This window comes from Citrus clementina, unplaced genomic scaffold (assembly GCF_000493195.1).
Source record: "Citrus clementina cultivar Clemenules unplaced genomic scaffold, Citrus_clementina_v1.0 scaffold_3, whole genome shotgun sequence".
Classification (NCBI taxonomy): domain Eukaryota; kingdom Viridiplantae; phylum Streptophyta; class Magnoliopsida; order Sapindales; family Rutaceae; genus Citrus; species Citrus x clementina.
In genome coordinates, this window is record NW_006262339.1 from 35593819 (window position 1) to 35609114 (window position 15296).

At 31.4% G+C, this 15296-nt stretch overlaps 1 protein-coding gene across 1 annotated transcript; it reads right to left on the reverse strand.

Moving 5' to 3' along the window:
• Positions 1–240: 240 nt before the first annotated feature.
• Positions 241–4348, reverse strand: LOC18046948 (putative GPI-anchor transamidase). Its single transcript, XM_024189270.1, has 10 exons — positions 4017–4348; positions 3611–3652; positions 3361–3505; positions 2926–3155; positions 2618–2675; positions 1994–2071; positions 1761–1849; positions 1194–1275; positions 524–709; positions 241–441 (listed from the first exon to the last, which is right to left on the reverse strand). The coding sequence occupies exons 1-10, from the start codon at positions 4175–4177 to the stop codon at positions 265–267; spliced, it is 1248 nt and encodes a 415-aa protein (XP_024045038.1). The 5' UTR covers positions 4178–4348; the 3' UTR covers positions 241–264.
• Between the last annotated feature and the right edge of the window lie 10948 nt (positions 4349–15296).

A 15296-nucleotide genomic window follows, 5' to 3' on the forward strand; every position in this document is an offset into this window, starting at 1 on the left:
CAGACCCGACCCATTTAATAATCGTGTTAAATTTGATGACCCATACCCATTTATTTATGTCGTGTTCGTGTCCGGTAATCGGGTCGTGTCAAATTTTGCCAGCTCTACTATCCACAATGTTATTTGTTTAGCCTACGGTTTTAAACATATGAAATCATTCATATGGTGTCATAAAATTATGTGTCGCACGTAATTAGGGTGCGTTTGAGATTGAAGTGCCGTAACTTTTATTTAAGCTACAACTGTTGTGGAAAAAAATTATAATTATGAAACAAAAGTTGGTAACAACCATGTGGAAATCAACAATAAAGGAAACATTATTATTAACAATAAAGGAAACATTATTATGAAGCCATAGTTCACCAAGGAATCAATACGTTCAATTTTTTCCAACTTGTCCTGAAAAGCATTCCACCTACGTGTAAAAGGGCACTGTTTATCCTGCAATTGTGTTCCTCTTGTTAATACAAATGTACATGACAAAGGTAAATCATTGGCTTTTAAAGGGAACATGCAAAGTCACCTCAATTTTTGTGTCACTGGTTTGATCCTGGACATTTGAATTTATCAATTGTCTTCTCTCATCATGCTTGACTGATTCTTGCAAAGGCATTTTTGTTTCAGAGGTTTTCCTTGAATGAGTGGTTCTGTAGGCAGAGTCAGTATGTATTGTTTCCATGACTGAGCCAAAGAAGTTTGTCACAGATACCTATACAGAGAAAGAGAGAAACAAGGGCAAATTCTTAGTCAAAACTCAGAAGTTATTTCAACCCCAACAAAAATTTTGAATAAAAAGGTAGCATCAGCTTCAATACTAATCAACAAATGTAAAGCATAGAGGTGATTCACCTCAAAAAGTGATCATAGTTTGCTTCGAAATTAGTAATATTTATTATGACAGTGGTAAACCATCCTCAGTTATCCATAATTAAGTTTAACATAGACCAAAGGCCCCTTCACATCGTTCAGCCAAGCAACCACTAAGCTGAAGAGGTTTAACAAAACAACATCTATGTATAATTAAAAAATAAGCATAAGATGTACGCAGCTTGTGCATGTGAAAAATGAGCACAAACTTCACCTAAACAACCGTAAAGAATAAAAAAAAAAAAAAGATCAGAGCGAACCAGTTAGAATGGAAATGTAGAATAGAAATACTACAAGGATCGGAGAAAAGCCCAGAACTTCCATACCTCCTCCAATTTTCTTTGGTATAGATCTGTTCGGTAATATGTAGTTGACATCAACAGAGTTGGATTGTAAGAAGTGAAAAGACTGCAAAACAACCATGAAAACAGATAATGCTGAAGCTAACCTTGAAGAAATATGGAAATTCACAGATGTGCCATAGACAGGGATGGGCAAAATCCCAGGCCAGCTCAGGGTCTTAGGCTCCATTCGGTACTGCTGTATTGTGGCTGTGCTTCCAAAGCAAAGCTACCAAAGTGTTTAGTAAAACACTTTCAGCTTCATTTTGGAAGCTAAGCTAATTCTACCCATAGTTGTTCTATGAAAAATTATTACCCTCACTAACTTACCTTTAACAAACTTCAAAGCTTTGATTACCAAACACTAATTTAGTTTCACTAGATAGCTAGAGCTCCCATTTCACAGAAGTCGCGGCTTCAAAGCCTCAACACCACAATCCCATAAGAAGCCTTGCTGGTGGGTTATAAAACTTATATTGGTATACAAGCTTATGTGTCAGAGACTCTAAGATACTACTCTTATAACAAGCACAAAGTCCTACTTTCGTGTACCTGCTCAATGACGCATTGTCATACATATTCAGCTTTTCAAAAAAAGCAAGGGTATAAAATGTGAAACGATCCACGACAGATACTCCAACCTGAAGTTAATAAGAGATGTTCATATGTAAGAACTGCAATTGTAGAAGCAAAATAAAAGATTGAAACTTCAAAAGCAGGGTATACTAGGTCCTATATGTTTAAAGGATTGGTAAACAAGAAAATTCTATCTTCTTAGCACTTACATCAGAGTCCAAGTGATGAGAATATGAGTTCTCCCCTTTCATGCTACTTCCAATAGCTAAAACACCGGGAGAATGAAGCTGCACAATTTAAAAAAGGCGTTTCCTTCAGCATCAAAATCACTGGTTAGGTAAATCAAATTTTTAAATGTATGCTAAGTTAAAAGACTCAGAAAGTCACGTCAATGGATCCAAATTTGATTCAGAAGCTTGTTACTAAACTCAAAACTTAGATGATAGTGACCAGATATGTAAACAAAGAGGCATCTCACAAAAGCCGAGATGCACAACAATTGAAAACATAGCTTTCATGAACAAACTTTTGGAGATCTCATGCGGCAGAGCAGGTGTGTTGGCCCACCAATGAAACAGATAACTGCTTGAGTATAAAGACATTTGATTCTTAACTAATTACGAGTAGTCACCAATAAAAGAGCAGCTATGAAGTGGTTCGTAATTTAACCATTCGAACCGAGCAACATAGTTAAAGATTTTTCTTCACACTACCATGTGCATGTTTCTCTAGTTTAAAAATAATACTGCAGAAAAGTAAAGTCTAATAATCACTAGAAGTAACTAGTCTAATATTTGTGAAAAGTACAACCCATTTAGACCCGCCATACTAACCTGAGAGAAGAGTGTGGCAGCTTGGCAAGTGTCCACCATTATCAGCAACTCCTTGAATCTAATTTTCTGATAAGACACACAAGCTCATTATTAAGCAGGATCGTAAATGTATAAATGTAAACGGCCACCAAATCTACCATAAATGATTAGCATTTCATATCGGCATTTTACATTGAGAAATAAATATGTTTCATCTATGCACCATCCAAAATGGCAGAACTACAGGTCTATAAACCCTTTTACTTTCATTCTTATGGTTGAATGTTACTGTTAAAGGCAATAGGCATGAAAGCAGAATACAATCTCACCTGTGCTTTTCTTTCATTTGCTTCACTGCATCTGCTAGATCATGACTTTGGAGCTCTTCTGAGTCCTGAAATTTTAAAAATTCATCTCCCCCATGACCCGTCATGTATAGAAGAATATGGCTTCCTTCATCACTTAAAAGACGCTTTGATCTAGGAACAGCAGCCTCGTGACGCCCGGTCAAAACTCTTAAAAAGTTTTCAACTGTCACTTCATAACCATGATAGTCTACCTGAGTGATTGAAGTTTAGTAAAATGAGGATCTGCTAAACTTTAATTTCCCAGAAGCAAGGCATGTTCAGTAATTATACACCATTAAATTTAAATTCTTGATTGACTGTCTCCATAAGGTGTTCATTGAAAGACTTATAAGGAGACGGCACCCCCTTTCAAAACCTAAAGACCTAAGCAGAGTGTCTGGAGAACACAGTACCAACTTCGACATTATCTCCATACAAATTAAGTTTGTGGTTCTCGTTATTGAAAACTTGTGCAGGATACTTGTTTCTAGCATTACAAGCCATGTCATCTGCCAGCATAAGTATTATCCTCTCATCGGGTATTCCTAGCCGCTTAACTGTTCTGAAAAATCAAGTTAAAGTGCACAGTCTACAAATGAAAAGAGGAGGGAAGAGAAAAGCAAATTACTTCACAAGACGATGCGAAAACAACAAACTAATCGCTTACCTATACAAGGATAATGTATTAGCCATATGTCGATAATTGAACCTGAACAAACCAATTTAGTGATTAATTCCATTGGCAAGGACATGGAATCGGTTTTTAGTCCATCAAAACAATGCCATTTGACGTGGCAATAGAAGTTTATGAATCCAAGCAATAGAAGCTTGAAGAATCAAGCTCATCAACAATAATGCAGTAATATTAGCTGAAACTCAGAAATTACAACACAAGAAAGAGAAATTGGACCATGGGTATTGTTCATCATCAACATTGTTAGAAATGGGGTATAATTTATAATGAAACGGGAAAGCTTGAATTCTTCCAAAAATTAAATCAAAATCGGGAAAAAATATAAAAACTGAAAATAAAATAAAATGAAATAAAATAAAAATGAAGGTGATTTAGTTACCAGAAGCGAGAAGTGCAAACCAAGACAGCCCAATTGTTAGTGTGCATAGTTGTCTCAGCTGAAGCTCTGTACGAAGTCGAACTGGAGAGAATCAAAAGCAACAGCATCGCCGCCAAACTTTTGAAACCAAATGAATTGTACATCTTGTACCGGACCATCATTTTCTCGCGAATTTTAATTTTCTGGGTGGAAAACTCAAAACTGTGATTTAAATTTTATTCGTTTTTGCTGAGGATGAAATCTGTTGTTGCAGTTTCAGTGACGCAAACAGTGCTCCAGCCGGATCCACGTCCCGAAGTTGAAAATAGGATACAAATTTAAATTTAGCCCCGTTTGATGTGGAAATTGAAATTGAATAAAATGTTTATTTTATAATTTATGATAAAATTTGTATTTGGTAAATTTTATAAAAACTGCTATTTTTTTTGTAGAGAATTATTTTTCATAAACATTTTATTAAATAATTTATTATACATTAATTTTTATTATAATCTTAATATTTTTAAAAAATAATTATATCTTATTTTTTCATACACCATAATATTAAGCCGTTAGATATCATATTACTATCACAATCAAATTACAGCTACAACTAGTGTATATTCTCTCTAGTATCAAAGTTTTAATCTAGTAAGTTTATATTTTTTTTATATTTTACTTGTATTTCCTATTATAAAATTAAAAAAAAATTGCATATAATTATGTAAATTTTTTTGAACTTTGAACAATTTCACATGAATTAACCATAACTTTTAAAATTAATTTCATAAACTTGATTTTTAATATTCAATCTATTTATATTTTTTCCGTGTTTATTACATCATGTTTAATATTAATGTAATGTATATTACTTTTTTTATCTAGATTACGTATATAATAAATTTATTTATTTTTTTAGTTTATGTCATTTTACGTTTTTTTTTAAAAAGTTATGTCTAAACATCATTAAATATAATAAAAAAATAAAAGATAATTTAAACTTACGTATGTTTTGGTTATTATATAATAAAACAATATATTTATAATAAAATTAAGCAAACACACGTACATTACTTTTAAAATTTACAGCAACTGAGACAACGCAGCTTACTAAACACCAAGCAACTTTTTTAATTAGCTGCTTATTGTATCCGTACAGTAAAAGCTGTTAGCCTAAAGGGCTATACATAATGTAATTTTGATGATAACAAACATATGTATTGAGTGATTTAATAAATATTGTATTTCACATTTTTACTAGTTTTTGAAGGATAATATTTATACAAGTAAATCAAGTGAAATCAAGATTGAAGACACTCAACGGACAATGGCGACATCAAGAATAGTTTAGAGCTCAACGAACAAATTAGTGCAATAAATTCTTGTAAAGCCGGTATGATTTAATTGATGTTTGATTTAGCATTTGAGAAGCTCAAGAAATTAATTTAATTAAATAATTTTCATAAACTAAAAGTTTTTGTTTTTATAAAGAAAAGTATTTTGTGAATTTAAGTAATTTGGACTTAAATGCTAAGATTTGAAATCTTTGATTTTAATAAGTATTAAATTTCGGAGTTGGACGTTTTTACAAACATTTGAAATGTTTTGGGCCATACTATAATTTATGAATATTTTGGACTAAAGTGAAAGATTTTGAGAACTTTGAAAAATATAGGTATTATGTTGAAAAGGATCTTTGTGTGAAACAAGAAAATCTTTGGGGCCATATCATAATTTCAGAAAGTTTGAGAAAGACATCTATTTTTATGAAGTTCTAAAATTGGACCTATTTGCAAAGTTTTCTGACGTTTTGGGCCATAGTATAATTATAGAAAGTTTTGGGCTAAAGTGTAATTTTAGTGAACAGTAGTACTGTAGCAAAATTCAAAAATAACGGTAATATTACTGTTCCTGAGCGGCTAGCCGGATAATCAAGCGGCTAACCGCTTGAGCGCTGGAATTTGCCTATAACGGCTAGTTTTTGGGCTTTCACTATAAAAACTCAACTCAAACTTCATTTTAAGTACTAACACAAGCAAATATAAGATCATATAACATATATTGAGCTTCCATTTCGTAAATCATCATTTGTTGAATCATCATTGAGCTATAATTTGTTATTCACTCTTAAAGAGAGTTTTATTGTTGTGAATTTCATTTCTCATCAATTTGTGAGTGTACAAGTGTGGGAAACACTTGGGGTGAAGAGATTGGGGATATAATCTCTTGTTGTAAAGGTTCATTGACACCTTGGAAGTCAATTGTAAACATTTGAAGCCTTGGGAGGCTTGGATAGTGAAATCCTCAAGCCGGGTGAGCTTGGAGGCGTGGACGTAGGCGGGGATAGCCGAACCACGTAAAAATCCTTGTGTTCGTTTTCTCTTCCCTTACTCTTTTAATATTGTACTTGATTGAATTTATTGTTTTTGATTTGATTAAGGCGGTAGATTAAATTGTTGTGCGAATTGTATTGCATAAAATTTAAAATCCCAATTCACCCCCCCTCTTGGGTTGCATAACTTGCATTTCATTTGGTATCAGAGCAAGGTGCTCTTGTGTAGACTTAATCGTCTAGAGTTAAAGATCCATGGCAACCCATAGTGACTCAACTTTTAGGGAAGGACAATCCACAATTAGACCACCATTCTTTGACGGTAATGACTACCCATATTGGAAAACTAGGATGAGAATTTATTTACAAGCTTTAGATTATGAAATTTGGGAAATTGTTTGTGATGGTCCATTTATGCCTTTGATTAAAAACGAAGTTGGGGAAGATATTCCAAAACCTTCAAGGGAATGGAATGAATTGGAAAAGAGAAAAGCTTCTCTAAACTCCAAAGCTATGAATGCCTTGTTTTGTGCACTAGATAAGAAAGAGTTTCATAGAGTATTTAGTTGTGAAAGTGCTAATGAAATTTGGCACAAACTTGAAGTTGTTTATGAAGGCACGAATCAAGTGAAAGAGTCTAAAATTAGTAGGTACACTCGACAATATGAATTGTTTCAAATGGAACAAAATGAGAGTGTGTATTCTATGTATACTAGATTTACGGACATAGTGAACACTCTAGGAGCCCTAGGAAAGACCTTTTCAAATAGTGAGAAAGTTAAGAAAATCATTAGGTCGTTACCTAAGGAATGGAGACCAAAAAGGACTGCCATTGAGGAAGCCAAAGATTTAAATATTTTATCTATTGACGATTTAATTGGTTCTCTTATTTCTTATGAGGAAGATTTGGCAGCCGAAAGAGGCAATGAGGAGAAAAAGAAAAGCATTGCTCTCAAAGCCATGAAACATGAAAGTGATGAGGAAAGCGAGCTGGATGAGGAAGAGATGGATATGCTGGCTAGGAGGCTTAGAAAACTTTTTAAGAAATCCGGTGAGCGAAGAAAATCTAGAGACCTCAAGAACCGAAAGGAGAAGAAGGAAGTAATCAAATGTTATGAGTGCAAGAAGCCCGGTCATATAAGAACGGAATGCCCTCTTCTCAATAAGCTCAAGAAGAGAGCAATGGTAGCCACATGGGATGATAGCGATGAGGAAACAAGTGATAGTGAAGAACATCAAGAAATGACAAATCTAGCTCTCATGGCAATTGGAGATGAATTGGATGATGAACTTGATAAGGTAAATGATCTTTCTACTTATGATGAATTATATGATGCTTTTAAAGAATTGCATGATAATTGGATAAAAATTGGTAGAAAGAATGCATGTCTTAAAAAGAAAATGGTAAAGCTCACAAATGAGAATGAATCTCTAAGTGCAAAGATTACATGCTTAGAATTAGAGAATAAAACATTGCATGATAAAGTTGCATTATCGAATGAGAAACCTAGCACTTCACATGAGCATCTAGAATCATATGTAGATGACTTGAAAAATGAAAAGGATGCTTTACAAAAATGCAATGATTCATTAAATGAAAAGATTAAAGGACTAGAATTAGATAATAAAATGTTGCATGATAGAATTGCATCATTTAAAGGTAAACAAAGTATTTCATATGAGCATGAAAAATCACATGTTGATAAGTTGATAAAAGAAAATGAAGTGCTTAAGAAAAAGAGTAATGAGCTCAATGAAATTGTGTTAAAATTCACAAATGGTCAAAAGAACTTAGAAAAATTACTAAGCACTCAAAAATGTGTGTTTGATAAAGGAGGACTTGGGTATAAGCCTTATTTGAAACAAAAATATTATAAGAATTATTTTGTTAAGGCTACCTCCACAAGTGATCATAAAATTGTTTGTCATTATTGCAATCAAAATGGTCATATGAGTTTTAGATGTTCAGTGAAAAGAAATGCATATTATGGAGCAAAATGTATTTGGGTTCCAAAAGGAACCATTGCTAACACTCAAGGACCCAAGAATATTTGGGTACCAAAATACACAACTTGAACAATTTTTTGTAGGTACCACAATCAAGGAATGGTGGAGAAGTTCCTTGATGAAAGCTTGTGAGGATAATCATTTGAGCATGATCTAGGAGAAAAAGATGAGGCAAGATGATTTAATTGTTTTGGTAATAATTCTTGCCATATTAATTTTGTTGAATGAATTATGATAAATGAATTTGCGAAAATATGCTTGTATGTTTACATGATTGAATTATCATTGTGTTTAACATTGAGTGTTTTATCATGATGCAAGGTTATATATAAATGATGATAGTTTATCAACTCATCATGATGGATTTGTTTGATGTTAATGTTTATGAAGTGTTTAAGCATGATAGTTAAGTGGTGTGTTTGATTTATTAACTTTTGAATGCTTATATGTTTAATTATTGTGTAAATCCCAAGTTTGCACAAGCTGTAATGAATTGGTCATAACTCCTTCTAGAGAAGTCCAAATCCATCTCTGTAAAATTTATTGGAAAGCTAACTTAATTATCTTTCCAACGGTATATAGCTTGCATGTTAATTCTGGCTCAATCAATACAGTTTTTATTTCGAAGTTGACCTTTCTGCATTTTCTTAAGTTTTGAATGCTTATATGCTTCATGATTGTATGCTTGATGGATGGATTATTTGTTTGAATTAATTATCTTTTGGATGTTTAAAATCATGAATTGTGCATTAAATTGGCTCTTGAGATGTTTCGGGATCACAAAATGATCACGGAATTGATAGAAACAAGCCGAAAAGCAAGTAGAGTGCAAGTGGACAGCAACCAGGCGGCTAGCCGCTTGGAAAACTGTCCCAAACCCGAGAGCAAGCGGCTAGCCGCTTGCCCCCAAGCGGCTAGCCGCTTGGTCACTGGTTGGGAAATTTTTTTTGCTTGTTCTTCTTCCTTCGTGATTTTTCTGCACATGTTTCTCTTCTCTCACCAAAACCGTGAACATCCTCTCCATTTTCACCTCCATTTTCTTCCTTTTTCATCCATTTTCATGCCCAAATCAACCATTCAAACTAATACCCATGCATTTCATCTTCATTAAACACTTCTCCATCATGATTTCTTCACTTATTTTTCACCATTTCATCATCATCTCTCACGAGTGAACAGTACCTCACCATTTCTCTCTCAAAATTCTTCATCTTTCACTCATTTTCTTGTTAAAATCAATCATCCAAATCATTATTCATCCATTACTCCTTCAATTTTCGTTCTCAAAACTTCATTTCATCAACTCTCCACATTAAACCCAAAATCAAAAACCTAACTCTACCCGTTTCTCTCTCTACATTTTCAAGCTTCCTTTAGCCCATTTTTGATCCAATCTAACTCATATGTTAGCTTCATTCATCTCTAGGATCAATTTTCTTGGCTCAAACAAATCCATTTCACTCAATTTTTGTTAAACCCGAAATTGCATATTTAAGCTCTTTTTAATCCACTTTTGATCCAATCATCACCATCCATTATCTTAAATCATCTCTTGGATCAATATAATCGGTTTAAAATCATTCATTTCACTCATTATTTTACAAAACCGAATTTGTGCATTTTGGGTATATGCACCTACATTTTCATATGCATAATTATGGATTGTGGATGATGGTTGTTTAATATTTGGATATGTTATATTTGGATGATGTTTTATGCTTAAGTCTTATGTGTTGCTTGATAACTTGGTGGAGTTGTTGGTTTGTTATACTTATTAAACCTTATATGGAAGTGTTTTTAACTATGTTGTGTATTTGAGGATTTGTCCATTTTAAGGGGAGACTCTGACGAAATTTTTTCTCGCACAAAATTGGTAATATCTTTATCGAATTATTTTTGATGCTTTTGTTTCAATTGTATCTATCTATTTTTTTATGATAAAGGGGGAGATAAAAATGATATGTTTTTGGATAATATGCATTTTGGATAAATTTTTTAATTGGCCATATATTTAGGGGGAGCATATAATATGATTTTGGATAATATGCATTTTGAGCATTCTTTTGATGGCATGATGGTTCATGATCATTTAATGGTTAATTGGATGTTTGGTTATTATATATATATTTTTTATTAACCATTGACATATTATTGATCTTAGCATGAATTTCTAATAATTTTGATGATGAAGGGGGAGAAGTCATGTATTTTGAATATAGAGACATATAATATGTATTTTGATATTGAAGTATTTATGAATGGTTTTGAAATATTAAGGGGGAGTTTTTGTTTTGAATTTGATTTATATGTTTAATTATATATGCCATGTATTAAGGGGGAGTATAAATGTCAAAATACATGAGATGTTTGTCATCATCAAAAAGGGGGAGATTGTTAGCCTAAAGGGCTATACATAATGTAATTTTGATGATAACAAACATATGTATTGAGTGATTTAATAAATATTGTATTTCACATTTTTACTAGTTTTTGAAGGATAATATTTATACAAGTAAATCAAGTGAAATCAAGATTGAAGACACTCAACGGACAATGGCGACATCAAGAATAGTTTAGAGCTCAACGAACAAATTAGTGCAATAAATTCTTGTAAAGCCGGTATGATTTAATTGATGTTTGATTTAGCATTTGAGAAGCTCAAGAAATTAATTTAATTAAATAATTTTCATAAACTAAAAGTTTTTGTTTTTATAAAGAAAAGTATTTTGTGAATTTAAGTAATTTGGACTTAAATGCTAAGATTTGAAATCTTTGATTTTAATAAGTATTAAATTTCGGAGTTGGACGTTTTTACAAACATTTGAAATGTTTTGGGCCATACTATAATTTATGAATATTTTGGACTAAAGTGAAAGATTTTGAGAACTTTGAAAAATATAGGTATTATGTTGAAAAGGACCTTTGTGTGAAACAAGAAAATCTTTGGGGCCATATCATAATTTCAGAAAGTTTGAGAAAGACATCTATTTTTATGAAGTTCTGAAATTGGACCTATTTGCAAAGTTTTCTGACGTTTTGGGCCATAGTATAATTATAGAAAGTTTTGGGCTAAAGTGTAATTTTTGTGAACAGTAGTACTGTAGCATAATTCAAAAATAACGGTAATATTACTGTTCCTGAGCGGCTAGCCGGATAATCAAGCGGCTAACCGCTTGAGCGCTGGAATTTGCCTATAACGGCTAGTTTTTGGGCTTTCACTATAAAAACTCAACTCAAACTTCATTTTAAGAACTAACACAAGCAAATATAAGATCATATAACATATATTGAGCTTCCATTTCGTAAATCATCATTTGTTGAATCATCATTGAGCTATAATTTGTTATTCACTCTTAAAGAGAGTTTTATTGTTGTGAATTTCATTTCTCATCAATTTGTGAGTGTACAAGTGTGGGAAACACTTGGGGTGAAGAGATTGGGGATATAATCTCTTGTTGTAAAGGTTCATTGACACCTTGGAAGTCAATTGTAAACATTTGAAGCCTTGGGAGGCTTGGATAGTGAAATCCTCAAGCCGGGTGAGCTTGGAGGCGTGGACGTAGGCGGGGATAGCCGAACCACGTAAAAATCCTTGTGTTCGTTTTCTCTTCCCTTACTCTTTTAATATTGTACTTGATTGAATTTATTGTTTTTGATTTGATTAAGGCGGTAGATTAAATTGTTGTGCGAATTGTATTGCATAAAATTTAAAATCCCAATTCACCCCCCCTCTTGGGTTGCATAACTTGCATTTCACGAAGGTCCCGTCCCCAAGTTCGTCTGCCGCAAAAATGCCCTAAAAATGGGTGGATCTCATAACCGGACAAATAAATTATCTTTAAGCCACCAAAACTATTTGAAAATTTTTGGGCAATGGAAAATGCTATTTCCACAAAATCAAAAGAAATTAATTTTCCTATGTCGGATGGACACGGTGTTGGTTCGATTTAGAATTAATCCATAATTTGGTTCCCCTTTTTTTGGTTTTTTAAAGTTCATTCATTTGTATTTTGTGATTTTTTTTATGTTACGTTTACTAATTCTTAATTAGAATGGATGGAATCAGAATGTTAATTAATAATCAGAATAATTTTTTTTACTTTACTTATAGGAATTGGAATCAAAATGAGTTGTATTACTATTAATCTATTTATTTTGTCTTGGAATCAAAATAGATTATTACAAGTTACTAAAATAACCTAAGTTGATTATTTTCATTATTTATTATAATATTTTTTATTATGATTATTGTCATTCAATATAATTATTGTTAATAATAATAATAATAATAATAATAATAATAATAATAATAATAATAATGACGACAATGATATATTATTATTACTACTACTACTACTAGTACTATTATTATTGTATTACTAATGATAAATAATTTAGGACCTATTTGAAAGTGGCAAAAATTAATTAGGGTAATTTAAAAATTATAAAAATTTAATGGGGGTAAAATAAAAAGTTTAAGGAAAAGAAACTTGATTCTCAACATTCCTTAATAGTTAATTCAAAAACATATGAGTCTCATATATTTCATTCTCATTCTCACTTCTACTTTAACAAATAAACGCTATCAATCATTCTCATTTTAGATTTTGATTCATCAATCCTACAAATAAACACACCTTTAATATGAACTGATCGATTTTTATTGATTTTTGTAACCAAACCACATCAAATTGAACCATTGGTGCTGTTTGGTCTTTTAGTGGGCATTGATTTTTTTTTGTCCACCCCTATCCATGCCTATAAAGAAGGGTTTTTGTACACTCCTGTTTAGTGTTGCATTAGCTCTCCGTGAGTCCTTCTTTAATTAAAAAAAAATGTAGGGTGGGTGTATAATAAAAGAAGCGGGAGTTATGTAATAAAAAAAAAATTACTTATTTGTAGAATTGACTTGAAGATAAAGGGGCATGTGAGTGATGTCAAGGTTGAGCTTTAAAAAAGCTCATAGGAGTGGTCTTCATGGATCAAATACCTTACGTAGCCCACTTATAAAATTGGGCCTTCAAAAGAGTTTTAAGTCAACCACTGTTGAACTTGTTCATCTTCATCCGACCTTGTGACATGTTTTGGTTTTTTTTTTTTTTGTTAATCTCTCTGATTCTTTTTAGTTTATTTTTATTTATTTATTTTTAAATAGAATTTTATGCTAACTAGTATTATGAATATTCTTGTTCAAATACGTACATGGGTAGAGTGGAATGCTTAACACTCGGTAACAATGAAAATAGTAATATTAGTAATCATTTGAAAAGTTTTAGTTTATAGTCTAATATATAGCCTGGTGCTTAGGTTCAGATGTTCAGATGAATTTAAAATACAGAATTAAAAGATAAGAAAAATACGAACTAGAATGCACTATTCTTGTCTTTAGTGTATCGAAGTTTATATCTTCTTTTTCTTTTTTAATCTTTCAACTCCATCCTGATAATTTTAAAATATGAATGTCAGCAATTAAGCATGACTCATCATATGCTATATTAATTTAAATATACATTTTGCATTAAAAAATAAAGAATACTAAATTCTAGTTTGTAATCAATCCTTCTAATAAAAAGACTTGTTTAATATAGTAGTAAGTATCCTACAACACCATCATCATGAGTTTTAATTTGACTTTTAAGAACGGACAAAGATCCTCTTTTAATATTTTTTCCCCTAATCTTTTCAAGTGAAATAAGTGGTTAAGATTGAATTTTAACATCAGATATTGACGATCAAGCCAAATTTTTTTCACTTTATTTAGAAATAAATTTATAAATATTGAAGGACTAAGAGAGATTAAAAGAGATTGAAAAAAAAGAGAGAATCCTAATCCTTGAAGAACAAACCCAAATTCTCTATCCTATCAAATGAAATTCTAATGCAAAATAAAGAAAAATGATAGGTAAAAATCAGTGCTCTAAAAGTGAGCGGAGAATTGATTTTTCTTCCCTTACTTTATAAAGAGATGGTGCTAATAATAATATACTTAAACAAAGTTGTAGTGGGGAATAAACATAGCATGCTAAAGCCTAATAATAACTAATAATGGGAAGAAATGCAGCATGCCGCAGCATGAAATTAAAATCAGCCTAATCAGGTTAATCAATATCTTGTGTGGCAATCTTTAGCACCTTCATTCCATCTTTTATTTGCTTACTTTTCCTATGAAGAAACAAATGGAAAAAAGGCAGATTTTTAGCTACCAATCAAATTCAACACCCCCAATACCTTTCGAGAGAAGTGGACATCTTTAGCAATTTGGTGGTTTTTTTTTAATATTTGAATACACTTGAAGTAGTCTGAATTGTAAATAAAGTTGAATGTCTGAATTTAAATAATATATTTTTAAAATTGTTAAAAATAAGTATTAAAATATTTTTTAACTTAAAAAATCCAAAAACTATTATTTTTACATTTGTGCCCTTATAAATGTGAAACAAATAATCACACATATTAAAGAATACAAATAAAATAATATATTATGAACACAAAAAATCATACTCAATTGAATACAATTCTTTAATATTCTTAATTAGTACATGTTAATTGATTTTATTGTAATTTACGATGTTTTTATATTGTTCATAAAAAAATATGAAGATAATAATGCTAATTTGAAGAAAATAAAAAGATAAAATAATAATAGTCTATCATTACATCAACACAAGTTATAGAGATAGATAATAATGTTAATTATTAAATTTTATTCAAGTAAGGAAGAAAATCGAATTAAATTGGGATATTTTGGAGAATATCTTTTAATGATTATCATTAAGACTTTTTAGATTGAGCAAAAAGCTAAAAAAAATTGGATAATAACTTAATGATTTAATGACTGAAAATTTTCGTTAAGTTGAAAAAACAAACGGACTTAATGACTTAATTGATTGAATTTAAGTTAATTAAGCCATTAAGCAAAACAAACAAACAAACAAACAGGCCCCTCTTTAGCTTTGCTTTGC

Excerpts from the sequence above, each read along its gene's own strand:
- LOC18046948 (XM_024189270.1), bottom strand. The coding sequence starts at position 4,177 with ATGATGGTCCGGTACAAGATGTACAATTCATTTGGTTTCAAAAGTTTG. Across the intron at positions 3,506-3,610 it reads AATACATTATCCTTGTATAG|AACAGTTAAGCGGCTAGGAA; the intron begins GTAAGCGATTAG and ends TTGATTTTTCAG. Across the intron at positions 1,276-1,760 it reads GACAATGCGTCATTGAGCAG|TCTTTTCACTTCTTACAATC; the intron begins GTACACGAAAGT and ends GTTGTTTTGCAG.